General features: G+C 46.4%; 1 protein-coding gene across 1 annotated transcript in view; it reads left to right on the top strand.

The window, feature by feature from the left end:
- Positions 1–25704, top strand: part of LOC138511251 (phospholipid-transporting ATPase ID-like) — a 668434-nt gene extending 642730 nt beyond the window's left edge. The window contains exons 27-28 of the mRNA XM_069626794.1: positions 12879–13009; positions 17155–25704. Of these exons, the coding sequence (XP_069482895.1) occupies positions 12879–13009; positions 17155–17373 (350 nt within the window). The 3' untranslated portion in view covers positions 17374–25704. The remainder of the gene's footprint in view (positions 1–12878; positions 13010–17154) is intronic.
- The last annotated feature ends 721 nt before the right edge of the window (positions 25705–26425 follow it).

The raw sequence follows: 26425 nt of genomic DNA, 5'->3' as shown, positions 1-26425 counted from the left end.
TGATCCCATGTACAGAACTGCCCCCTTCCCTTTCCCTTGGCATTTTCCCCTCCAGCTCCCCTGCACTTGGGCGATCTCAATGTCAACTGGCCTAGTAAGATCGCTGTCTCTGTCCTCCCTATGTTCCCCCTTCATTGACTTGTCGCGCCTTGAAACACTTGCATATAGGCGCGTTTCAAATGCTATATCATATCATACAGACAATTTTTAGGGCAACCAATTGTCTTACGCGCTGTGGTGTAGGAGTGATAGAGACTTGCTGGAGTTGGCCGCTGCGTATTGTGGTGTTCAAGAGGAAATGCCCTAACCTCTTAACAAAATAGTGTAAGGTGAGTGTTAACACCAATCAAACTGCTCTGAGACCAATGTGTATTATTCAAGTGTCATTACAGTTTTCCAGTGCTCCCAAAATCATGGCTTAGTCACTAACGTTTCCCAAACACATGCCCCCATCATGGACATCTCGGATTCTTCCTTTCCGCAAGGATTCTAGCAGAGGGCTGCACAGCCAAGCCATGGATACTTGGGTGGTGACAGGCTGCGGTAGAGTGTGGGGGATGAGGTCTGACAGTGAGTGTAGGTGGTGGGTGAGAGCTGGAAAAGGTGCAATGTTTTTGTGTGTTTCTTATTTTTGTGTGGTGGCACGTGAGGGAAGATCGGGCGTGTCCTTGCATTCATTTGAAAAGGGTTTGGGTTTTGAATACATTAAGGCATGGTTAGATATGACAGTAGCTGTCTTGATGGAGGGGTGTGGCTAGCAAACCGATGGTAAGATATTTTCATACATTTTCTGGACTTCTTGACCAGGCAGTGGCTTGAAACTTGAGCAGAGCTCAAGCCAGCCACGTAGCCCGGTCCAACCCTAAACCTGCCTAGCACACTGGTCTTGAGAGGATAGCTCAGCAGCAACGTGCTCGCCTTGGAAGCAAGACGACCTGGAGCACGACAGGTTCGATCCCCGGGACTTGCTTAGAAACGTCTGGGTATTAAGCACGTTATAAATAACCTATCATACCCACCTCGACCCTACAATGGCGCTGGAAAGGACAGCTTGTCCATGCCTGCTAACAATATACTTTCCAATGCTATGTATCCGTTGATTCAATAGGTCCCTGCGCCTGTAATATAGAGACCATTTTGGCTGCATAGTTTTGGCCCGTCTATAAAACTCAACCCAGTGTCAGGAAAAGCGGAAAAGCGTAAAGACTAAAGAAAGAAAAGCTGCATAAGTCAAAGCAAATATTAAAATGTACAACATTATAGAACAGTATAGAACGAAATCTATTGTTAAACTATTAACAAAATGCACACAACTCAGTCAAGTAGGTGAGCATAATTATTAGAAGTGTATGATTCGAGATAAACAGCGTATGTTATATGTATGGTTTAAACATTCACGTTCCGTTTATTTTATGGCAAATAGTATGATATAAAGTCACATTTGTCAAGACTTGACACAGCCATGCGTTTCGCCTTCCAGGCTTCATCAAGGCTGCATTTCAATGACAGAATCCATTAACTGTGAAATTCTCTGATCCCACAGGTACCGATTATACATAAATTTGTTTACAACTTGAAAGTCCAAAAAATAAAAAGAAGAAAGGGGAACGTGAGAAAGAAAAAGACAAACAGAGCTCAAATATTAGTGGGTTGTATATGTATTTACTTAGAGTAAAAAAAGCAAATGCATCTTTTCTTATGGGATCCGTCACAGATTGCCTAAATACCATGTGACCTGTAACTCTGATTACACTAAAGGCAACATATTGAGGTCTTCCTGATGAGTCAGTCACAATGTATTAAAAGAAAACTCTAATCCAAGGATGCATCTGTAAAATGTAAGCATCTAAATTAAGATTTAACCCACCTGATCCTTGACTTTGAAACTCTTCCTATTGACTGCAGGCTCCGGTCAACACCAGAAAATACATCACTTTGTTTAAGAAATCTCTCCCCTTCACTTTTATCAATTTTTTCTCCTCTTCCCCATCCCTGAGGTCCGATTTTAAGAAGGTTTCAGGACCTTTGGGCCAATGGACTCTGACAAAATTTGGATTTACTCTGCCACCACCACTTTTAATCTGGCGGTAATTCCGCATTACCAAGTGGCGGTAACGGTTATTCTGTTGGGCGGGATTCCGGAAGGTTTGCTGCCAGAATAGCACCCAACTCGTAATGATGCTCCTTGTCCTCTCTGACGTCTTGCCATTCAACCGTTGCATCGTTTGACAATTCTTTAGTTTACAGATCAAATATCACGCTACATTTGAATAGCACAAGCATTTCCCTTGCGTTGATTTGACAATGACCTTGAAAACTAATTGTGGGATCAAGTCACTATTTAAAAATAAAAATAAACACTAAACCCGACCCTTGACACATCTGTATGTAGGTAAATATATGAGCATGTCAGGTGTTATACTCACTGCACAACTGTTTCTTCCCTCTTTCCTAGTGGCAGGGATCAGAAGCGATTGCGGTATAAATTCCAGTTTGGAATATTCCGCTGGAAAGTCTCGCATTCCCTGAGCAGAACACAAGAACATGTGCAGGCTAGCTCAGAGACATAGGAGAGCACCCATTCAATTCCTCAAAGAAGATAAAGTCACGGGAGACATGACTGCCCCACACCCTACAAGATTTGAAGTGAGCTGTATGACATGACCAACAAGCATTGGAAAACCAACAGTGTGGGCTTTTCTGTAGGCAGACACAGTCCCCCATCTAACTCAAATAATTGCCAGGGTACTAATATTACATGTTACTCTTTCTATACAAATGAAAACAATGTAATACTAGTGAAGTACCTGAATTCGTGTCTGCGTTTAATAACACAGTTTACCCATCACCTTCCAGAAAGCTGTTTTTGCAGGCAGAAATGTTTTTTTTAGTTCGGCCACCAAGGGCGCAGAGATGCACTAGCTCTCCACCTAGCTTTCAAGGGTTCTGACCCCCCCTAATGCAGACTGAACACGTACTCCAGCCCGCTTGGAGACTCCACATTAATGTCAGGTGACGCTGTGGATTCCCTTGAATGAGGGGACCGGGCAGGCCAGATCCTCGGGTGTTTTTTGCCCTGTGTTTGCCCAGAGACGTTTTCCCATAGGTGGGACTTGTGTCCTTGCCCCGGGATCGGGGTGTCTGAGAACTGGATTATATTATAACCCACACCAAGTGAGCAAGGAGCGGGTGGGCTTCAGGTGGGCTGACGGCTGCAGACTGGAGGGCCCAGACAAAAAAGTCAAAAATATGGATGATAGACTCCAAGGTCTTCCGTCAACCTTCCTAAAATGCTAATGAACATGAAACTGTTGGGGTTGGAGGGAAGGGAAGAGGGAATTGGACTCAAAATGGATGACTTTGCGAATCGAGAGCACCAGAACAATTTGCCATTCTTTGGATTCCCAGAAAAAGAGGGGGAGACTGAGAGGGACATTGTCAGAGCGATCAACAAAGTCATCACGAACATATTTAATAAGGATAACACAACTGAGCCCACCATTGACGGGCCAACCGAGCAGAGGGGTGGAGTCGTGGGTACACGCTCAGTCCTGGCCAGATTTCACTACCACTCCAAAAAAAACAAAATCCTTGAAATGGCTAGGAGAGTGGGCCCAGTGGAGTGGGGCACGGCGGCGATTGCTATTTTTCAAGATCTGTTCACATTGTCCAGACGTAGACTATCTGTTCCCTTGACCAAATGGTTTAACTCCAATGGTGTTGGATACAGATGGGGCTTCTCTTTTTTCACTGGCATTCAAACTTTAAGGGTCCAAGTACAAGTTGATTACGGAAAATGACATACAAAGGGTTTTTCTGGCGAGCTTCTTGAGGAAGAAGGTGCAGGGTGTCAGGCGTTGCCCACAGGTGAGGGGGACAAAGACACAAAGGTCCAAAGGACAGGCTCCCACAAATTTAAGAAACTGAATACCCTGCTGGCTGTAAGGCCCTGAAGTAGCGCTCCCACACGGCATGTGACCCGTGCTCTAGTGTCTCATATAGTGTTGTGAACACTTTGGTGTTTTGTTAGCAAGATATGTTTAGATTGTTTGTGGAGTGCGACCCCAGGAGGTCTTAGGGGTTGTGGGAGGGTGAGGAGTAACTTCGGCTCAGCTCTTCGGACTTGCTGCTGTTGAATGGCCAGACCAGGGGTTGGGCGGTGGGCCAGGCGGGGGCATTGGTAGAGGATTTGTGGGGTATTTTGTTGTTGTTCGTGTGTGGAGCGGGGGGCTCAGGATGGAGATTTCTTTGGGCTATGTGCCCAGTGGATTTGAGGGTAAATGGTGATACAGTCCTTTAGTGTTGTGTGCATCATCTCGGGGCTGGACACTGACAGGTGGGTGGGATGTGGTTTGGTGTTGGTGTGAGGGTAAGGAGACGTTTAAAAGTTCTTAAGAACTGTATGGTTGTGCAACAATGGGAAACTGAGACGCAAAGAGTGGAATTGCTGAGTTACATTGTGTATTCAAATGCCTGGGGTGAGATTCTGCCATACTGGAGAGGCCCATATGACATGATATAGGCTCTGCCCTTAAGGTGGGCTCCCTGACTGTGCAGGGCTTAAACTTCCCATTCAAAATATCCCTGGAGTTATGAGAGTTCAATCAATTGATATTGGACTTGCTGTTCCTACAAGAGAGGCGCTGGCAAAAAGGGAGAGAACCATCGCTGAAGGCGGGCTCTGTAGACTCTACTTATCAGGCATCAGACTCAACCAAAAAAAAGGGGGGTGCAATTGTGGTGGCCAACAAGCTGGGTTTGGTGGTAGAGGACCCAGAGGGGTGCTTTATCTTTCTTCAAGGCTCGAAGAAAAGGGACTACACTGATGGTGGGGGCAGTTCATGGTTCAGGAAGGCAAAGCAGCAATTTGGCAGTTGGTAAAGGGGAAGCTACAACTATTCATAGATGGTCTACTGATTGTGGGGGGTGGCTTCCACATGGTCCTCAACCCACCGAAAAACAGGAAGTCAATGAGGGACTCGACAGTATAACAGACACGGGTAACGCAATCCTGATGGTCAGACTAACAACGAGTTGGGGGTAGTAGACTCCCTCATTCAGATGAAGTACAGTGACCCCCGGTTCACATTCTATTCACGGGTTCACCACTCCTATTTGAGAATAGATGACATTCTTATAGATGATAGATTCAAAAGGTGTGTTACGGAATCACACTGATACCCTAGTCAGACCGTGATCTTGTTAGAATCAACATTGGAGGTTTGGCGATAGGGGTTCACACAGGAAGATGGATGTGTAATGATCTCCTCTTGATGGACATAGAGGTTGTGCAGGGGCCTCTGACCAGTATAAAAGAATACTTCCACATCAATGGCAATGGGTAGGTGGGGGATACCATGGCTGTGGGAAGGTTTAAAGGCCACAATCAGGGGTGAACTTATACGGATTGGTGCCCAGAAGAAGAGAGAATGGTATAAGGCAGAGGTGGGCTTGAGGGAGAAAAATTGAGGCCTTGCGTCTAGGGGGAAGTCTAACATGCAATTGTCACTGGCAGTGTCGGCAAAACTCAGAAGGTACGAAGCCCAATTGAAGGCCCTTCTTGTTCACTAGACAGAAAGAAAACTGATGTTCCTTAAACAAAAATATCACGAGGCGGGAGAGTGTGGAACGAATTCTGGCCTGGATGCTGCGGTAAAGATAAAGGGCTAAAAGGGTAGCAGCCATTCCCCAGTCCGTGATGTGACACTTCTTGCCGATGACAAAATAGGGGACGAATTTAGAAAATACTACGAACATCTGTACACAGTGGAATACAACGGTGACAGTTGCACATTGACTGGGTTCTAGATCAATTACCCATTCCAGGGATTTTGTGGGAGATGGCGGCCATTCTGGAGGCCCCGGTGTCTGAGGAAGAGGTAATCCATACCATCAGATCTATGAAAGGTGGGGTCTCCGCAGGGGATGATGGATTCACAATGCAATTTTTTAAATTCTATCAATCCACCTTAGCTCTGTTTTTGACTAAAATGTTTAAGAGTGTGCTGGAGGGAGGAGTCCTTCCTGACTCAATGCTCAGACCCATTATAGTGGTGATTCCTGAGGAGGGTAAAGACCCTACCCTTTGTACGCCATATAGGCCAATCTTCTTATTGAACACGGACGTCAACATTTTGGCGAAGTTAGTGGGCAACAGTCTCGAGCGGGTTTTGTCAGCCCTCATTCAAGGTGACCAGGTTGGTTTCGGCAAAGGACACCAAGGCTCCAGCAATGTACGCAAGATGATTGACCTTATCCATTAGACCCAGGACCGTGCCCCCTCTCTCCACTGTTGTATGCTTTCACTCTGGAACCTATGGCAATCACTATATGGGAGAATCTGGGGATTAGGGCTATCCAAAGTGGGGAGGGTACTTTTAAATTATCTCTCTTCGTAGACAATATTTTGTCTTATTTTGACGATGTCTCTGGTTGATTCCCTGTTTGTTGAAACATCCAATACCAGAAGGCCTTAGGAGAGCCGCAAGGAAAAGGTCAAACTGGTCATACAGGGGTCTAGCAAACCCCCCCCTGTGTACAGTCAAAAGATTTTGAAGGGAGCTGAATCTCGAAAAGTGAGAAAGCAAAAGGAACATTGTGTTGACACGAGTGAGCCCGACAGAGCAAGGTCCACAGTGAATTGTTTAAAAAGACATTAAAACTTGTGAATGCAACAGTTGAAATCGATTGGAAAAAGCTGTAGTGAACTCGACGGAAGAAGGCTAACATTCAAGAGGGGTCTTAGCCCAGAAGAGGGGGATCCAGGGGTGAAAAGTCATCATCCAACGACACGCAAATGCCATAGTGAACCCGACGAAGGGAAGCTAACATCCAAGAAGGGTCTGAGCCCGGAAGAGGGGGATACAGAGGTGAAAAGCCATCAACCACCGAAACATGAATATAACGGATAAAAGTGTTGAATACAGGCCATAGTGCACCTGAAGGAGCGAGGCTGATATTTGAGAGGGGTCTGAGCCCGGAAGAGGGGGACTGAGGGGTGAAGATCAGCACCTCAATTGCAATCAAAAAGGAACTTGTGTTTGTTATTTTGAGCATACCAGGCCCTCGGAAGCAAGATACTTAACCACAGAAGGTACTGATATTGATAGGAACATTTTGGGTATCTGAGCCTGGAAGAGCGGGATCCAGAGGTGAAAAGTCATCACCCAAAGAACATAAAGAAAGGAACTTTTGTTTATTATTTTGAACACATGAGGTCCTCTGAGACAAGAGACTTTTTGTAGAAAATAGACTTACCCACTGAAGGTCCTGATACCTGAGAACGGAACTGTCTTTTCATGCTGGGAAAGCTCGAGAGTGTGCTGTGCTCAGGAGTCCCGCCTTGTCCCGTGCTCAAAACGTGGACTAAGGGCGGCCCCGGGCTACCATATCCTGACTTATCATTTGTGAACACTTCTTTCTTTCTTTTTCTTCTGAACACTCTCCCGCACTCTTTTTGTATTTAGTTGTAAGGATTGGCAATAGTTGTTTTTTTTAGTACAGGCCCTTTTATTTGACAAGACGCCACTAGGACTGCCTTATTATTATTTGATGGTCGTAGCTTGCTCCCATCTTAGATTTAGGTTTAGATTAGGCGTTTTTCCAACCTACCTATACAGTTTAATAAACACCCTTGAACTGTGATCACTTGTGTCTGTCTCTACTGTTGCCACCATGAGTACATTACATTACCTTTTTGGATTTAACCTCCCAAAGCAATTGCTGACGCTGGCGGACGTTAATTTGGTTCCCATGCTGGAAGCTATAAAATCGGATATCACCCGGTGGTCACCCCTTAGACTTTCATGGTATGGAAGAATGACATTGGTAAAGATGAACGTTCTCCTGTGTTTGTTGTATCTGTTTTCGGGCCTCCCAATGAGGCTTTCAGAGTCCTTCTTCAAAAACATGAATGCCATGGTGGCTAAATTCGTCTGGCAGGATAAGAGACCGAGGGTTAAGAAAACCTCCTTGACATTGCCTAGGGACTACGGGGGATTTGGGTTCCCAGATTTTCATCTGTACTATAAATCGGCCCAGTTGAGGCTTACGTTGGAACACACGAGGGACGACCTCAGCATGTACTGGACATACTTAGAGGACATGTATACTCACCCTAACAAAGTTAGAGACCTCTTATGGTCCCTGATAAAAGCGGTCCCTGTGAGGATTAAAACCCATCTGAGCTTGGGAGTGTTGTGGTTCTTGTGAAAGAGGAGTGGTGGTAATGTTAGACTTACCTCCTGGCCGTCGCTGTGTGCTCCTTCTGGAGGAGGCCTTTAGATTTGGGAAATCGTGGATTTGAACACACACAGATATGGTCGGTCAGGGGGTCTGGAGAGAGCAGGGCAATTATTTGTGGAAGGGGTGTTTAAGCAACACGAGTAGGTAACTGAGATGCTAGGCTCAGAGGCAATCTGTGTATTTGAATACAAACGTTTAAGGGGAATTCTGGCAGACTCCAGATGGAGCAATGAGCTTGCTCGTCCCTTTCAACCCTTCGAAAAAAACATTGCTGTGTGCAGGAAAGGGATACTTCCTAGGCTTTACAGGGTTCTGGTAACAGCAGATACCTCGGGGAGGCAAATATTTCGAGAATATTAGGCAGCACAGGCCAGAATTGAAATCTCAGAGGAGATGTGGGAAAAAATGTGTGAAGTTACGTTCCACGGAAATCTCTTCACAGCGACCATGGTGCATAATTTTAAAATATTACATTGCTGGCACTTGGACCCCTTAAAACTCTCTAAAGTGTCTCCGCTCTGCCCCAGAGCTTGCGGCCAATGGGGACCCTCATTTTATATGTGGTGGCTATGCCCACGGCTTCAGATCTACTGGTCCGAGCGTCTGAGCTGGAGAAAGGAAATAGTTGGGGTTCAGCTAACGGTAGATCCGCTACAATTGTCGTTGGGTATTCCGGCAGGGGACAGGGAAGAGTACCGATTCCCCAGGATCTGGGAGGTTATGTTCCGAGCAGGTAGACTGGCTGTAGCCCAGAAGTGGAAGAGCGCCAACACTTTGACTAAAGCTGACTGGAGGAGCAAGGTCTGGCACATAGTCATAATTTAGAAATTAACGGCGATGGTTAATGACTGAATGGGGTCTTTTCATTCTGAAATGGGGATTTAGTACACCTTGTATTAGGGACTAGGTGCAGGTAGAACTTTTAGTAGCCTTACTAAGAGAGAGTACACTCTGGGAGCCTGCAACATGTTGGTTCCTCTCCAGCGGAACGGTCAAATTAATGATGGTAACTCACAAGGTGTAACCTGGGCTGACGTCAGCGAAGCATATCTCTCCTGGAGGTGGGGTGGTCATTTCTATTAGCCCCAGTTTGTCTTTTGAGGTGGTAAGAGCAGAAGTGTGACCAGAAGTGCACAATTTGTATTGTAGGAGGAGTGGGTTGGCTTGTTTACAAGTGGAGTAACACTCAAAAGTTATGAGATGGTTGTAACCGTAAGAAAAATACTAATACAAACTCAAAGTTGTTAAAAAAATCAATCCCTTCGATATGAAAAATCTCTAGGCAACACTAAATAGCTACAAATAACCTTTTTAACTTTCCTGTTGTTGTTTGTGCAGGCAGATATTACTGTTTTAAATCACCTTAATGGTACAAGATTTTAGATAACACAGAATGTGGCACTGGTGGTGTTATTACCATATGTGTATACCATCACAAATGCAAGAAATAAAGTAGAAACACACTTACATATTTGTATCAGGCGTCCTCTCTGGCTCGTACAAGTGGAAACACAAAAGTAGTTCAAAAAGGAGCGTGCACCAAGCAAGAAGTAACGCTGTTTATTACATGTCCAGACTCAGCTGGGAGAGCACAATTCAGCACAGTGGAAGAGGACTGAACGAAGGGAGCTGTCGGCACTGCCTACCATGGCACGGCCAAACATTTTATACAGCTAAACATTATTAGCATAGAACACAATTAGCAACACTGTTTAATCATCCTAAAAAGCTTATTGGCGAGACTACGTCAGCCCCCTGTAGCAACACATACATTAATCAAACATGATTGGAGCAAGCCCTCGTGATCCTGTATGCCCAAAACCACCCCTGGTGACGTCACTGACCTTCCCACACCGTCCCACAATGACAAACCTTTCATGACACAGCTGTGCTGACCACCAGAACTGTATTCATCTGCCAGTGGCCAGTGCTCATGAGGAGCAAAGTGCAACCTGGGTTTGGCAATGAAGAGATGTTCACACGGCATCTAACCAGTAAGGTGCCCCGCTGCCCTCAGCAAGGCCACTAGACACTGTTGCACCCTCAGGATGATGAACCTAAGCAACTGATTGGACCCCCCCCGGCTCCTGCCCTCGCCCAACAATCCCTTTCGCAGATCCATCTGCCAAGGGGTGATTTGAAACCGCTCACCCCACCACGATGCTCCTTCAATTTACCAGTGTGTATTAATTAAGCATCTTCCTTTCCCAGCCAGTGGCCATGAAACTGGCTCACTGACCTGGGAAGTATCTGCTGGAACCATCGCCCAGCAACTGCAGTCTCCTGGGGACAAAACATTTCTCCAGCAACACGCGAGGACAGAGTGCTTGGGAAATTCATGCCTGACCCGAAAATACGGGCTTCCTCAGCATGGAAATCCAGGTGGCTTTACTTACCTGTGACCTATATAGCATGGTGGTTATCATACAATTCACATACTGGGGTACCCTGTTGCCGTTGTCCCGGTCCCCGGGTCTGAGTGCCCCCCCTTTCCCTCTGGGTGCCCACACCCTGCAGTGTCCCGTGAACTCCTCACAGCTGCGTCTGTACATACGGTACATGGTGACGCTATCAATGGTGTTCCCTATCCCTCAAAGAATGGCCCTTCCCCTCACTTACCATTCCCGCAACTGGTAGGTACTGTCCCCTTGGCAGCGCTATATTTGTACCATTACTGCACTTTCAAAAATAAAAAACGCTATCCTGTTGTATTATACCCCATTCAATTAATAAGTCAAGTCTTCTCATAGTGCATTATAGTTTTACCTACAGCATATGGGGTCAGTTCTAATCTGTGATGTTCTTAGTGATAAAAATGAATGTTCTGATCTAATCCTTTATTGCGTATTTGGTTTACACATGGAAACCTCACACAAATCGATAACAACAATGACTTTGGGCCTCATTCTGAGTATGGTGGTAGTCATGGCGCTATTTGCGCCATGACTACCTCCCATACTGGTACTGACTGCGACTTAGTTCAATGGGGACTTACCGGTGTAGTCCGACCTTTGCAGGACTCATTGAAAAAGCCATTTCCCATTCCCATTTGAGCCCCAATAGGGCTCAATGGGAATGGGGAAGGCGCTAATAACGGTACCGCAAATTGCGGTACTGTTATTAGCTCTGAAGTCCCTTAACGGGTCCCGTCCATAACGCCTGGTCAGACCAGACGTTAAAGGAGGGACCCGCTAAGGGACCTCGTAGTAGGGCGCAAAGGGATTACCGGCACCGGTCTCCTTACCGGTGCCCGTTATCCCTTACCGCCCTACTCATAATGAGGCCCATTGACATTAGAAGACATAATTCCATAATTGTGGTGAAACAACACAGGACACGTAATTCCACAATTATTAAATATCCTTATTTAAAATCATCTATCTCATTTTTGACGATAATTAAACTCTTGGTTAATTTTCATATTCCAATATTATAAAAACATCTCTTGTAAAGCTAAACATTAATATTTGATGTATTGCTTTTATATGTCAGTGTTATAATTCGTTTTTTAAATAAATTTCAGTCTTACATGTTCTACGTAGTTAACATAAATCATTTCTATATAGTACATGTCTTATCTTGGTAAATCAATTAGTGGGACAATAACGTAGCTTGTGCAGAGGAGTACAGCAAGCACTCATGGCCGAGTATACTAAAAACCTGCTGGGGCAATACCCTGGTCACAGGACACAAAGGTTTCTGCCTGGCACAGAACAGGAGTGCCCTGCTGAGGAGCGCTGGCATAAACTTTGGTCCTTAGTTCGAGGTTCAGAACAAGAGGAATGATAATAGTCACCCCTTGGTTAATTTGTGCTCATGGTTCCATGACCTTAATGGTTAGGAGGAAGGTATGGTCTATATATTGGGCAAAAATCTCAATCTGCCTTTCACTTTCAACAATTATAATCATAATTGGTTATTTATAGCTCTTAATACCGGGATTCAAACCGGTGTTGCTCTACATTGACTTGCTTCCAAGACCAACGCATTGCCCCTGATCTATTCTACCCGTGCCCAATGAACTTGTAGAATATTTGAATCTGTGACTACAACTCTCTTCTGGAGGGCCAGTGGTTCAGGTGTCTGTGTGTGCTTTGACGAGCACTGGGACTATTCCCTCTCTCCCCCAACCAAAAGTGCCCAGCACTGCCGCGCATTATAGACCTCTCCTAGGCAACAATGCTTGCAGTGCCAGTACTGTTATGTGATGTAGCATGCACTGGAGCAGGGATTTCCTCATTTGTGAGCGGAATGCCATTGGAACATGACAAGTGAGGCCATTGGCACATTCTGTTTTACAGAGAGAGGGGCCTGGAGGATGGAACTGCCCAAGCACGCACTGACGGCATGGGTTCTAACAGAGCTCCAGATGTCTGAGCAGTCTTTTCTCATGCTAACGCAAGGGTCTGCAACCTGCACCTCGCCTGACGTATCGGACTACAACTTCCTTCATCCCTCCCCATTGGATATGCTGACTAGGGCTGGTGGGGGTAGTAGTCCAAAACACATAGAGAGCCAAAGGTTGCAGATCCCTGTTCTGACCTCTTGTAGACCTTTCCAGCCTTGCATTGTAGCTTGTTAATAACCACTCATACACAATTCATACTAGAACATACGTGTTTGCTGTCTTCTAGGTGCTGCGCGTAATTCCTTGAGTCAGCCAAGCGTCTGGTTGGCGATTTTCCTCACTACCATCCTCTGTGTTCTGCCGGTGCTTGCGTACAGGTTCCTGAAAATCCAGCTCAAGCCAAGCTTCAGCGACAAGGTAAGGAGCTGTCTTTATCTATCCTTTTTAGAGGGGCTTATGATGGACAATAGAAACCAGCTGCATTTGCCTGGGCATCATTCTGGGACAACAGAACAGGGGTATTGGAATGTTACATTGTAGGAGGTTGGGTCAGGAATGCACTCTGAGGGAGGAGTATCCTAGCAGGCGTGCTCTGAAGAATTAGTAACTGTGCCTGGAGTGAGAGGTGGTCTGGGGATATCAATGAGAAATTGTACTTCAGGACTGAGTGTGCAGGAACATTTCTGCTATGAATTTTTGACTCGCTTTAGGATGTCTATATTCTAATTGCCATAGTATTGAATTCCTGGGAGTCCTCGGGCCACTCAGTACTGAGAGATCAACCGACAACCAGGTTATACGGTTCAAGATTCTTCACCACAAAACACAAATTAGCAATGGGATTGGATAGAACTGAAAATAAGGTAATCAGGAACCAAAGAATGATGAACAAATTAAACTTTCTAGAATACTGTCCCTCAATACTTGCCTCTCTCCGTTAGGCTTTGCCAGTCATTGGTTGAGAAGGAGAAGAGCAGGGAGAGAAGGGGGTGCAAGGGAGGCCTGTGGGCAGGGGCAGGAGGGAGGGGAGTAGAGGGAAGAGAGGACAGGATGTCCTGAGTTTTGGTTGTGAAGTGGGAGGCCAGAGCCATGCAGTGGGCCTGGGAGGGAAGCAGATTTTGACTCCAGAGATGTGGGTTTGGATCTGGCCCCATCTCTTGGAGAGGATGGAGAGGCTGTATTGTCTCTGGAGCAGGCAGCAGGCCAGTTTGTCAGAGGATGTACTAGAAGCCATCCACTTCCGTTCCGAGACTTTGCACTTTCGTTTGATCGAGGCTAGGTTAGAATCATACCAGCTATTGCACTTGGAGGCTGTCAATGATAGTCTGCCTGGAGGAAGCATTGACATAGGTATCAGCTATGGGCAGGCCTGGCTTGGGGACCAGCAGTGATTTCTTAAATGTCTTCCTTCCAAACTTTGAGAGAGGGGTAGGAAAGGTGATAGAGTAGCATTTAGGTAGATAAAGGGAGATGGAAAGCACCATAGTTGGAGGAGGGAGAGGGTGGATAGAGGGACTGCACAGACACGAGGAACTCACCAGGCGGCCTAGCAGGACAAGTGACGAGGAGGCAGACACAAGAGAAGAAACAGTAAGAATGGGTAATCAGGGCTTAGGGCCTAGGTTACAAATGAATCGGGGGGCAAGGGCACAGGAGCATTCAGATGTGGAGGCCTAGCCAATAAAGTGATCGTCCTCCTGAGGTGGCAAGCAGGTACAGTAAAGGCATAACAGTTTACACAGCTGCAATACAAATAGTAATCGATTTAGAATTCCCAATTAAATGAAAGAGGAAATTCATATAGCACAGCTTGAGGGTGAGATAATCATGAATTGGTTTACAAGAGTTCAATAAGAGATGCCACCAGTAGGGGAAGCAGACACATCTAAGAATGCCCAGATTCTTTTTGGCAAACAGTCCATATTTGAAAAGGCAAGCAGATCTGACAATGCCCAGATTCGGTTTTTCAAAAGTACAGGTAAAACAGTCACATTTGAAAGAAGCAAGGGGAATTAGAGCAAGAAGTCAGACTATCTAGAGATACAGTGAAGTGACACACAGAGTTCATGACAAGCGGTTGAAGGCCCAAATATGGCAGGATTAAGGCGCTATATAAATAACACTTTATTATTATTATTATTATTATTATCATTATTAGCATAAATTGTCTAGAAACAAGAAGCAGGCATAGGGTAAGCGGCAGGAGGGGAAAGACTGGTGGGGAGTAGTGATGTAATAGGTGTGGGGAGGACGAAGTTGTCACCAGAACTCAGGTTTGCATGTTCACCTAGTTGTGGGACATCCATCAGACCCTTTGTGATCTTCACCAAGGTCATCATAGGGACTGGGGACTGGCAAGTGTCAAGCTCTTGGAGCCAATGGCAGACTGTGGTTCAGTCTCTTCCACTACTTGGGGTTCAATGTTTCTAGCAGCCTTTTGTCCTTTACCTCAAGTAACTCCTTCCTTTTTCTTCTCGCCAGTCTGAACTTCCTCCTTCCTCCTTCCCCTCCTCTAGCTTTTCCTCTGTCTTTTCCTCTTTCACGATTTTCAACATTCAGCTCCTCTCCTCTCCACTTAACATTTTCCTCTCTACCCCTTTCCCCTCATAATTTGCAACAACTGTTTCTCTTCATATCCACCTTCTTAATCGCTGTGGCACCGCCTCCCTGTTGCTTTCTTTATCTTTCTCTACTTTCTAGGCTGCTGTCACCATCTCCTCCTTACTACTCTCCTTCTTCTTTTCTCTACCCTCTCTTTCCACAGCCTTTATCCTCTATTTCAAGTTTCCTCCGAACCTTCTCTTCCTGAGATGGTGCCCCTTTCACCTCCCCTTGATTACTTTTCTCCTCCTTCACGTCCTCTACCATTCTCGTCTTCTCTCCAACATCATCTTTTTTAGATATCATCTAATCCATCTCTCCTTGGTGGCTTCTCGTCTCCTTCATTTCTTATATAATTGTATATAATTTATAATTGGTTATTTATAACACGCTTAATACCCAGAGGTTTCTAAGCACAGACACAGGGATCGAACCCGTGTTGCTGCGCGTGGTCTTGCTTCCCTGAGTTATCCTCCCGAGACATACCTTCCTTGTCTTCTCTCCCACCTCCTCATGGCTTCTCTCTGTTACCTCATCTACCTCCTTGATGGGCTTTCTCCTTCTCCTTCACTGTACTCCTCTCCTCCGCTATATATTCCTGTCCTCCCCCTGCTCTACCACCTCCTTACCACTTCCAAGCACCTCGCCATACCACCACGCATCTTCAACTCCATACGCCTCCAAATCCTGATCCCCAACACCCACTTTTATATGGGGTCTTTTATACACAAGCAGGTTCAGCCGTGTAATCCAGGATTGTGAGATTAACCTCAGCTGAACATCCTGACTACACGAGCCGTCTTCTGTCCTTGAATGCAACTCTTCTGGCCGGTTCCATGTGTTATATACCCGCAAAAATATCGCGATACAAAAATATCGCCATATTTTTGCGACGATATTGACCAGTGTACCCTGCGGGGGACACCCCCCGCAACCCCTGTATTATTTTTAAATGTGCGGAGGACACCCCCGCAAGCCCCGCTCCCACAAATTTTCCCCCAAAAAAATATCACCAATGGCGAGACAAATGACCGTATGTACAGCAATTTTTTTGGGGGGGATCATTTGTAGGGATACCTTCTGGCTTAAGATTTTATCAAGTGGGTCCTCCATTTTTAATGGACAAACACCAGGTGTCATCATTCCAAATCTCCACAGGTAGCAGGCTGGCAGATTGCACACCTACTTCCGCAAGCATTATGGATGGGACTGATTGCTTGAAAGATCGATCATATTCCTCAGTCTAGCTAACAGTTACATTAAGATGAGGGTGAGGGGTCTCCACATAAGTGGACTTGGGCGGCCCCTTCCTTTGAAATTCCAAGACATCCTTCCTCCTCCATGTTTTTCCTTTCCTATCTCCGGGGGCCAGTTTCCTGCTAAGTCACTGGGCATGTTGCGCCTCTAGACTGTAAATAAGGGTTTATGGTCCTAACAAGCTTGAGGGTACTGGGATGTGTCAAACACTGAGCTGCTGAGGTGCGTGGCATGAGGACGATTGGCTGGTGAGCCTGCGAGATCTTCCATCTACCCCCTCCAAGGCCTGCACAATGGTGGCACCTGGTATCCAGTGTCACCCCGCCCCACTCCCCTGGACATAACCATGGACCCATGGCTACAATTCTGTAGGAGATACCGGTTCTGAAGCGAGTGATAACTGGTTTCAGTCTCTCGGCGTAGGTGTTTATTCTCTAGATCAGTTCAATTTGTTTGAATCTCGGATATGGATGTTTAACCGATGGAAACTCGTATGATTGTTACAATTAAGCTCTTTTGTTTTTGTATCTGGAATGAAAATGATGAATTGTGCTATGACTTTGAACTGGAAGTTGTATATTTGACTGACTTCATTATCCAATTGTTGGTTGCTGGTAGAAGTGCCATTCAAGATGACTTCCAGGTCTCCTCCTTGTTTGGCCAATTACTGTCATTAAATGAATAACTATCATGTTTCTTTTCAGGTCCAGAAAAAGATCCGAGAGGAGAGGAAAAGGCCACCCCCTCCACCGCGCAGGGTGCGCCTCCGCCGGACCAGCTCCCGCCGCTCTGGCTACGCGTTTTCCCATCAGCAGGGCTACGGCGACCTCATCATGTCTGGGAGAAACTTTCGCAGGTCTCCTTTTCCTGCAACAGGCACATTTTCACCTAATGAGAAAGGCAAGCAGGCAAAAGTGCAGTAGAAACTGGACCGTGCCCGGGAAGCGGGGAGCAGGGTTCAGCAGCGCTCACCATGTGCTAGATCCACAGGGGGCGGCCAGGGACAGAGACTTTTGCGACTGCCGTGGCTGGGGTCCCCCCTCACTATGGCTCCTGACCCATGTGTGCCATGACATGAAACCTTTAACGCGCCAAATCATTGAGGTTGTATGATTTGTCGTTTGGAAACACATGTGAACTATCACTGCAGGCACTGACCAGCAGGAAGGCCAGCAAACCAACAAGGGTATTTTAAAGTTTACTCGAGGACCACATTCTGTGCCTTTTCCCTTGCAGCCTACAGCACGTGAAGCCATCTTACTGCAATCAAATACAGACTTTCAAACATTCAGAATGGCACGTGTTGCCAAAGATACGGTGATGGCACAATCAGACGTTTACAGGGGATACCCACTCCGTTACTCACTGTCATATGCCCCTTCCTGCGTCACTTCCGGTATACGGTGGCCTGTAGTGGACATTCTCCCAGAGGTTCGAGAGCTGTCAACATGGTGGCGATCCTGTCACAGAACCAAATGTTGACCTTTTGACCGAGTGAACATGACAAACTTTTCTTTGTACTGGCATTTACGGGTGATTTTGCACATGGTGACCATTTGAACCCTAGCAATCGGTTTCAGAGTGAAGGTTAATTTAATGCACTACACTTTCCCATGCAAGAAATTAATAATTATGAAGACAGGACAATTCTTAAGGAGGGGCACAGATGTCCTATTTGAAAACTGTGAATTCAAAATTTTAACTAGTGAAAATGTTGAATGGAAAATGTTGAATCTTTTACATTAAAAGTGCAACTAAATCGTGAATTAAAAATCGAATAGTGTAAAAAAAAATCAACAATGAACAGACATGATGTTTAACAGCAAAGCAGACTACCTAATATCTACCTAGCTGACCTGAGTGGGTTCTAAATTCAAAATAAAGCCAACATCTTCATAAACTACTATATGAGATGTCACTCCTAATCTCTTCTCCCTTGCCACTCCTAATCTCTTCTCCCTCACCACTCCTACTCTCTTCTTCCTGTACACTCCTAATCACTTCTCCCACGACACTCCTAATATCTTCTCCCGCGCCACTCCTAATCTCTACTCCCGCGCCACTCCTATTCTCTTCTCTTTCGCCACTCCCAATCACTTCTCCCTCGCCACTCCTAATCTCTTCTCCCTCACCTACTTCTAATCTCTTCTCCCTCACCTACTCCTAATCTCTTCTCCCGCACCACTCCTACTCTCCCTCGCTACTCCTAATCTCTTCTTCACCACTCCTAATCTCTTCTCCCGCGGCACTCCTACTCTCCCTCGCCACTACTAATCTCTTCTCCCGCGCCACTCCTAATCTCCCTCGCCACTCCTAATCTCTTCTCCTTCACCACTCACAATCTCTTCTCCCACGCCACTCCTAATCTCTTCTCCCTCGCCTACTTCTAATCTCTTCTCCCTCACCTACTCCTAATCTCTTCTCCTGCGCCACTCCTACTCTCCCTCGCAACTCCTAATCTCTTCTTCTTCACCACTCCTAATCTCTTCTCCCTCGCCTACTCTGTGCCAAAAAACATGTCCATTTGCCTTAACTCTGCCTCCCATATCCAAAACACTCCTCTTCATGAATTCCCCTGCATTGCATGTTAATGCAATACATAATTTACTTTTTTTTAAATGATGGTCTCTGTTACTTGCTGTTTATTCAGTTCCTTTTAAGGATGATACATTTTGGTTTATTCGGCATTTTAAAATGGAAAGTTTGAAAAATTTTTTTGAGGTTTACATTCAGCATTTTTATCGATTCAACATTTTCCTTTCTGCCTTTTGAGTTGTAACATTTTTTAACCCTTCATCTCCTCCGCAGTAGAATGAAAGGGCCTGTTTCTGACCGAGAAAGGTTGGAGACCGCTCTTGTCAGACTGCTGAGTTCCACTGCCAGTGTTTACGAGCAACCTCCCGAAAACCCAGAATTGACCAGGAAGCAAAATCCACATTGCAGTCTCTGGTGCACCTGACTGTAGTGCAATGCTAAGCCGCCTTCTGATAGGAGGGAATTTCTGGTCTGTCATTGAGAGGTCATTTTTGGGCAGGATATAACGACATGCGCTTCTCCGCGTGATGCAGGTGACACTGTGGGTGTTGGTGAAAGTTCAATAGTTATTCACTGGTGCCTTCTGCTGCTCTCCCATTCTTTTACCAGGGGGCTTTTGAGGAATGTATGTATCTTTTCTGGGGTCTACTTAACTCTCCCCCTCCTTTGGGAAATAGCAACCTGCTTGAACTCATTTTTATGAAACCAACACGTCAAATACCTTACATAGATTTCAGTGGGATCACTGCCCTTCAGGGGCTCATACATATGTGTTCGTCTCTATTACAATGGGATCTCCTCCCTCGTCAATAACACGTCATCTGACAACATCCTGGTTACGCGAGCGCTTCCGGGTCACGGTGAAAGTGACCATATAACTAGAGCTGTCCAAATCTTGCACGAGGTGATGTGCTAGTTTAAAGAAGTGCATTCAGTGAGCGCTTCCGGGTCACGGTGAAAATGTCAATATAAATAGAGCTGTGTAGGTCTTGCACGAGGTGTTGTGCAAGTTCAAAGAAGTGCATGGTTCACCGAGCGATATGGTTCAGAGACACAACTACCAGTTGGAGGCACCGATGTGGTACGTTGCTTGGAGGAACCCGAGATCTGCCACCACAGCCCTCCTTCGCATGCCCATTTACACATGGACGGGCACAGTAGGCATCAGGTTTGGTGTGGCCTGTTCCACGGCATGGCATAAACTGCCTCTCACCCTCCTACTCAAGGTAAATCCCATCTGAGTGAGGAAGAAAAAGAACTGAAAACCATGCCCTCCCTGAAAGCCCACCCTGAGTGAGCCAAGCATCCCATGAAAGCCCTTCGGTTCTAACATGGGCCCTATACAGCTCCACAGGACATGCCTGTGACCCCCCTAATTCCCAGCCTCATGAAACAGACCCTTCACCGCCTGTAAAACTACTCTTCACCCTAGATCCCTTCCAAGGAACCCAAGACAAGCAACCGCCCTCACATCTTGCGCTCCAGCTAGCATCTCCTCTAGGGTGCCACCTTCACAGATACACACAACACGTGTATGCCTAGTTCCCAGGTGGGGCGTGGGGGGCGGCCGGACCCCCTGATGCCCAGTGCGGGGCGTTCACAGTCCCCACCACCAAGGCCTCTGGGATTATACCAACCCCACAGGATGGACTTGGCAAATTTGCTTACGCGCCTTTCCCCCGGAAAGCAGCCATTGGAGCTCTCTTGGGTTCCCGCGTTCCTATATGCCGTACGTTGCCGCTCGGGCGACCTTCCACCCACTCTGAAGCGAGTCGCTCTGCATGGAACACTGTGCACAAGTCCTAAATAAATACATTTAAATAAAGAGAAAGTGAATCAAGAAGAGTTTTATTGTGTGGAAAACAAAGCCTTATACAATATATTTTAAAAGAAATAAAATTGTAATATTTGTAAAACCTAATCATTCTATGCATACAACCTTTCTGTGAACATTTCCCAGAAACAGCCTGGCACAAATAAAGCCATTACATTTCTACAATTCTAAATTACTCTATAACCCCCTCTACCCCATGATGGCACCAGATCCACCTTCTCAACATAGACGAGTTTAAGAATTTGCCTTACTCCCAAGGGTTGACATGTACCTTTTCTGTTCTAGTTCTTTGCAGGCAGCACTTTTTGCCAGTAAAATAAGATGCACCTTTAAAAAAAGCTGCACTCTGTGGGGCGTGTGCCCCCATCTTTGGCAGGCAGCACTTTCAGTCCTGGAGATTAAATGGACCGATTAAAAAGATACAGTCTCCCCTATGTGACCACAATCTTTTGCAGCCAGCATTTGCTGCACGTGACCCCTTAAGTGCCAAGGACGAGTATGCTCGTCCTTTTTGCATAGACTTGCATAATAGCTACTCACCCTGGACCCTCCTCTTTTTGAGGTTAGACTCGCTGCTACTGCCATTACAGCACGTCCCTGTTGATCGGTCTTCTGAATGGAAAATGTGACTATGCCAAAAGGAGGGATTTCCTTTGTATAAGGTGAGGTTCTCCTCTAAGCATCCTCTAAAATAAACTAAGAAAAGCCATATGTCTTTGTGGCTTTACATGTATGAAATAGTATAACATGGCCCCGAGTTCTTAATGAGAACGGTGAAGCGATGTGGCCAATTACAATGGTTTGTTAATTACATAGCGCTTTAACCAAAGTGCTGGGCAGAGACCATATTTACATGCAATTATCACCCAGCTGAAGTTAGCACTCATTTATTGACCTCGCTGGGCTGAACGGCTGAGTTGACCCTGTCTAGATTCGAACCTGCAACCTGCAACCTGGAGATCACACTCGAATCGCAGCAGCAGGCGCTGAACCTGCTGAGCTATCTTACCAGCAATTTTGGACTTCCTGCTAGATGACGCTTTGATGTTCCTACTGCACAGTCATATTGACAACAGGAATCAATAAGCAAACAGACTCAGAAAACACAAATGTTGATGAGATCGATGGTCTCGGGAGGATAGCTCAGGGGCAACGTGCACAATAAGACACCAAGCAGCACAGGTTCGATCCCCGTGTCCGCACATAGAAACCTCTGGGTATTAAGCGCGTTATAAATAACATATCATATCTATTTGGAAACCCGTTCAGAAGTTAGGCAGAATGTTAAGTAGGGGAGATATAAGAGTACAATAGAAGAGTGAATGGGTCATTGCGCTGAGAAACAACTGGAACTTCTGAGCAGCAACATGTGTGCTTCCTGTGAGGCTTTTGGGGGTCTCCAAGTTCCAGTCGTATGGTGGTAAAACAGTCTCTTGTCAGCAAAATCCTTCTATGCAAACACCACAAACGCCCTTAAGCTTCCTCGTGCCTGGGCGCTTGCCTTCTCCCAGGTTCCTGGCCGGTCGCTGCAGTATTGGCTCATGGTAAGGTCTCCAGTTTGTGTCCTTACTTCTTCCGGGTCTCCGCTGTTTGTTCCACCTGCTGGACTATGATAGCGATCGTGGGTTCCCATGTCAGGGAAAAGAGAGTGTGTATTTGAGGTCAGAGAAACTCCCAGATTTTAAGGGTGTGGACGGGGGGAGTGAGGCAGGGTAAGAGGGTGCCCAGTTATTCTGCAAGATACTGCTCCTGTGATGATGCCAAGTACTATGTCCAGTGCCCTGGCATCTCCCCTACTTGCCTCACTTCCCTTTAGCTACTCTGACTTCCAATCCCCTCTGGTGGTTCCTTACTTTCTCACCTTTTTCTCACACTCTTTAGTAAAGTCCCTCAGGGTCTGCTCTTGAATCAAAATGCCCCCAAACTTTGTATCCATTAGATCTTAGTGCTTTTGTCGGCACCTCCCATCAAGCTACTCCCGGCCTCGCTTTTCACTTCCTTCCCTACTATCAATGTCCTCACTTTCTTTACACGGTGGGGGACATCTCTCACTATCCTCATTTGTTCACCCCTTGGAGCACATCTGTCACTATCTTCACTCTTTGGGGCATGTCTCTCACTAGCCTCACTTTCTTCACACCTTGGGGCATACCTCTCACTATCCTTACTTTCTTCGCCCCATTGGGCACTGTTCTCATTATCCACACTTTCTCCACCCCTTGAGGCATTGCTCTCACTATCCTTACTTTCTTCGCCCCTTTGGGCACTGTTCTCATTATCCACACTTTCTCCACCCCTTGAGGCACTGCTCTCACTATCCTTACTTTCTTGAGGCCAGTCACTAATGAGCCTTCAGTTTCAATGCAATGACAAACAGTGTGCTTTCGGGAGAGCCTATGTCTCTTCTCCCATACGCTCTACGTCTAACCAGGCGTATGCCTCCAGTGCCTGTTCCGGACCACCGAGCGAATACCACTGAGACCCTAACTGATCCCGGGTCCCCAGAAGAGCTCTTCTATGGCAACAGCCCCTCCCAAAGTGGAGGGTGACCGGGCAGGCCTCCTGTCACTGACACCTACCTTGGGAATGGGGTCCATTGCGGGTGACCATGGGGTCGTCTTCATACTGCTCAGAGGCCAACCATCCTCTTGGGGACATAACTGAGCATCCATTGTCGCCCCACTAGGGACCCCCAAGAATAGGCAGGGAATGTCGTCACAGCACTCATTCCTTGATTGTGTCAAAGAAAAAGCATCACAGCCAGAGGCAGCCCAAATTTGCGGCAATGATGTTTCTGTAGAAAATGCACAATTCTGCTATGATCAGGATACAAGGGCAGCACGCAGTGCTAGCGGTGGTATCTGACGTGTTATTGTTATTGTTATTTTGCATTTATATAGCGCCTTATATACCATTGGTATGGTCTGAAGGCGCTGGTAGGTTGAACGCCCTTGGGAACCGAAGTTCGGGTCAGTAGAGAGCGCGAAGAGAGTCAAAAGGTGCGTGTGCGCACCAGGTATGTGTGCAGCTGGTGCGGAGTTCATGTGGTAGCTGCTTCTTAGCGGTAGGTGTGGTGGTTTAGAGGTCAGGAGAATGTGTTCGCTCTGGCAGAATTTATCTAGCTCGAGTGTGGCTGCGTTAGGCCTGAGGAGAAACGGGGGGTGTTAAACCAGCAGTGTTTACTTAGAGTGATGGGGAGTGAGCAGGAGATGTTGATATGAGAACAGTTAAACCGAATGGTGTCATAGTATCCCTGTGTTCTATTTGAGTGGTGGTGTAAAGAAGAGAGTAGGCGTGGGGTGTGGTATGATATACGTTCTTTCAAATGTTCCCGCATACCAATGCATATTATGTACGTCACGCAATTTATGCGATCAGGTCCGTTCTATGCATTTTATTCATTTCAGGCGTTCAAGATTGTCCTACACACTCCTGCCTGCACGACACACTCGCGCATTCTAGTTCACCTTGCGTGCTCTAGTCTATCCCTCATTTTCCAGTGTGCTTCACGCATGCTCTCATGTATTCCATACGCATGCACTCCCGCCCTCCCCGCGCATGCACTCCAGTCTACCCCGCGCATGTACTGCTGTCTGCCTATGCACTCATCCGCTCGGTATACTCTTCGCTCTGTATACTCATCCGTTCTGTTCACTCATCTGCTCTGTACGCTCATCCGATCTACACACTCATCCGGTCCGCACTCTCATCCGGTCCACATACTCATCCGGTCTACACACTCGCGCTACCCAAGTGCACTCACTCACACTCACTAGTGGAGTCTGCTTGGCTTTTTTATGGTTCCAGCGGGAATGGGGCCGGGGGGTGCATGTCTTCCCATATGAATGTGTGCAGATTGTAACAGTACTGACTCCACCATGATGTGCACACTTGCGTCACTTCCTGCTGCACACCTGGCTGATTCAGCCGTTTCGTTATGGTCATATGGTCAAAAATGGGCTCCCGAGTGACCACCAGGCAAGAGGTTGGCCCTACAAGGGAATGCAACAATGTCGACTGCCCAGGGTGTAGAATTAGAAGAACAAACAAGAAAGTGAATGGATCCATATATTTCTATTATCTAGAGGATATTGAGACCTGAAATCCAATAAGAAACAGCCTGTCATGGCACCAAAGACTCATTGCGAGTTGGGCACTGCAGGAATAAGGGGCGGTCGAATGGTAGTAACTCCATGGCCGTCACTTTTACCACACAGCTGAATTACGAGGTTGGTGGTGAAGTGGGGGAGATACCTGCAGCACGTGGCTAGCGGTATCTCCCCCACTTTACCTCCAACCATTGGAGGAGCTACCAGAGGCCGCATAAGCCCCATCTCCAAAGCCCTGATGGAGGCCGATGGAGAACAGGAATGGGGATCAGCTCCTCCCCAGCACTCATGATCGAGTGGATTTTGCCAGCTTGCGGGTGCAATTTATGGTAAAAAAAAAACAGTTTGAAGTGCAAAGGAATAACTGCCAAACTCGTAATGGTCCTCGTTGAGTAGAATAGAATGTAAGTCTTCTGTGCAACAAGGGAAGCTCCTTGCAGCAATATTTACAGCACAACTTCAACTAATTATGCATATCCGAAGACCTGAAATTAAAAAGAAAATAGAGCAAATATTCAAAAGATGAAAGCTGCTGCCCACCCACACTTCCCTCTGGGAAAGCACTACATCTGACAGAAAGGGATTAGCACAGCAAGGACTGTGCATTGCGATGACCAACGAGTGGACGTGTGCCCTGAATGCAGGGCCTCGCCTACTAGCACACCAAAGCCATAGATGTTTGTAAAAAAAAATAATTTAAATCAAAACATTGAAACGATTGGTTTTACTACCCTCATTTTTTTTGTAAAATTCAATAAAATAATTTTTGCAAAATACATGTCTGACTGATATCACTGGATGCAAAAGGTACGAGTTCACACATTATATGTGTGTATGGATGCATGCGGGTTGCTGAGGCAAAATAAATTGAACAAACTGGTGAATTGTACTCTTATCTAGTGCTGTCTCTCATTCTCTCTGCGGGGAGAGAGGTCTGTGATCCCTGCACTCTTTCTCTCCGTCTACCTCAGTTCTTCTCATCCCTTCTCCCTTCCCTCTCCCTCCCTCTCTCTCTCTCTCTCTCTCTCTCCCTCTCTCCCTCTCTCCCTCTCTCTCTCTCTCTCTCTCTCTCTCTCTTGCAGCAGTAATCCAATTTGACAGGTCTTATCATTGTAGAGGTGAGGTGCTTTCAGACCATCCTCTGCAAACGGTCCTCCCCGTCACACCTCCTCCCCAAAGCATGTGCTGCTTCCCGTTTGCTAGTCCCACCTCAGCTTTTTTTGACAGCAGTACAACCAGATACAAAAGAACACAGCTCTCTCAAAGAAGGCGGTGCAGTGATTTTCATGCTGAAAGTAGCATGGAAGCAGCAGTGAGGAGACATCCATTAATGAGGAGCCTGGTTGGTTTATTGGAGAAATACATCATCATCAGTTGTGTCCTGCAAGAATGTCCCCATCACACTGAGGGAGTAATCTACCTCAGGGGGGAGGAGTAAGGGGATTCATATTGATGCTGAAGTTGTGACAGACCTATTAAGGGCTTAGAGGACGAGTC

Source organism: Ambystoma mexicanum, chromosome 6p (genome assembly GCF_040938575.1).
Source record: "Ambystoma mexicanum isolate Mex_15411 chromosome 6p, UKY_AmexF1_1, whole genome shotgun sequence".
Classification (NCBI taxonomy): domain Eukaryota; kingdom Metazoa; phylum Chordata; class Amphibia; order Caudata; family Ambystomatidae; genus Ambystoma; species Ambystoma mexicanum.
The sequence above is the reverse complement of the archived record's forward strand: the minus strand, read 5'-3'. Positions and strand labels throughout refer to the sequence as shown.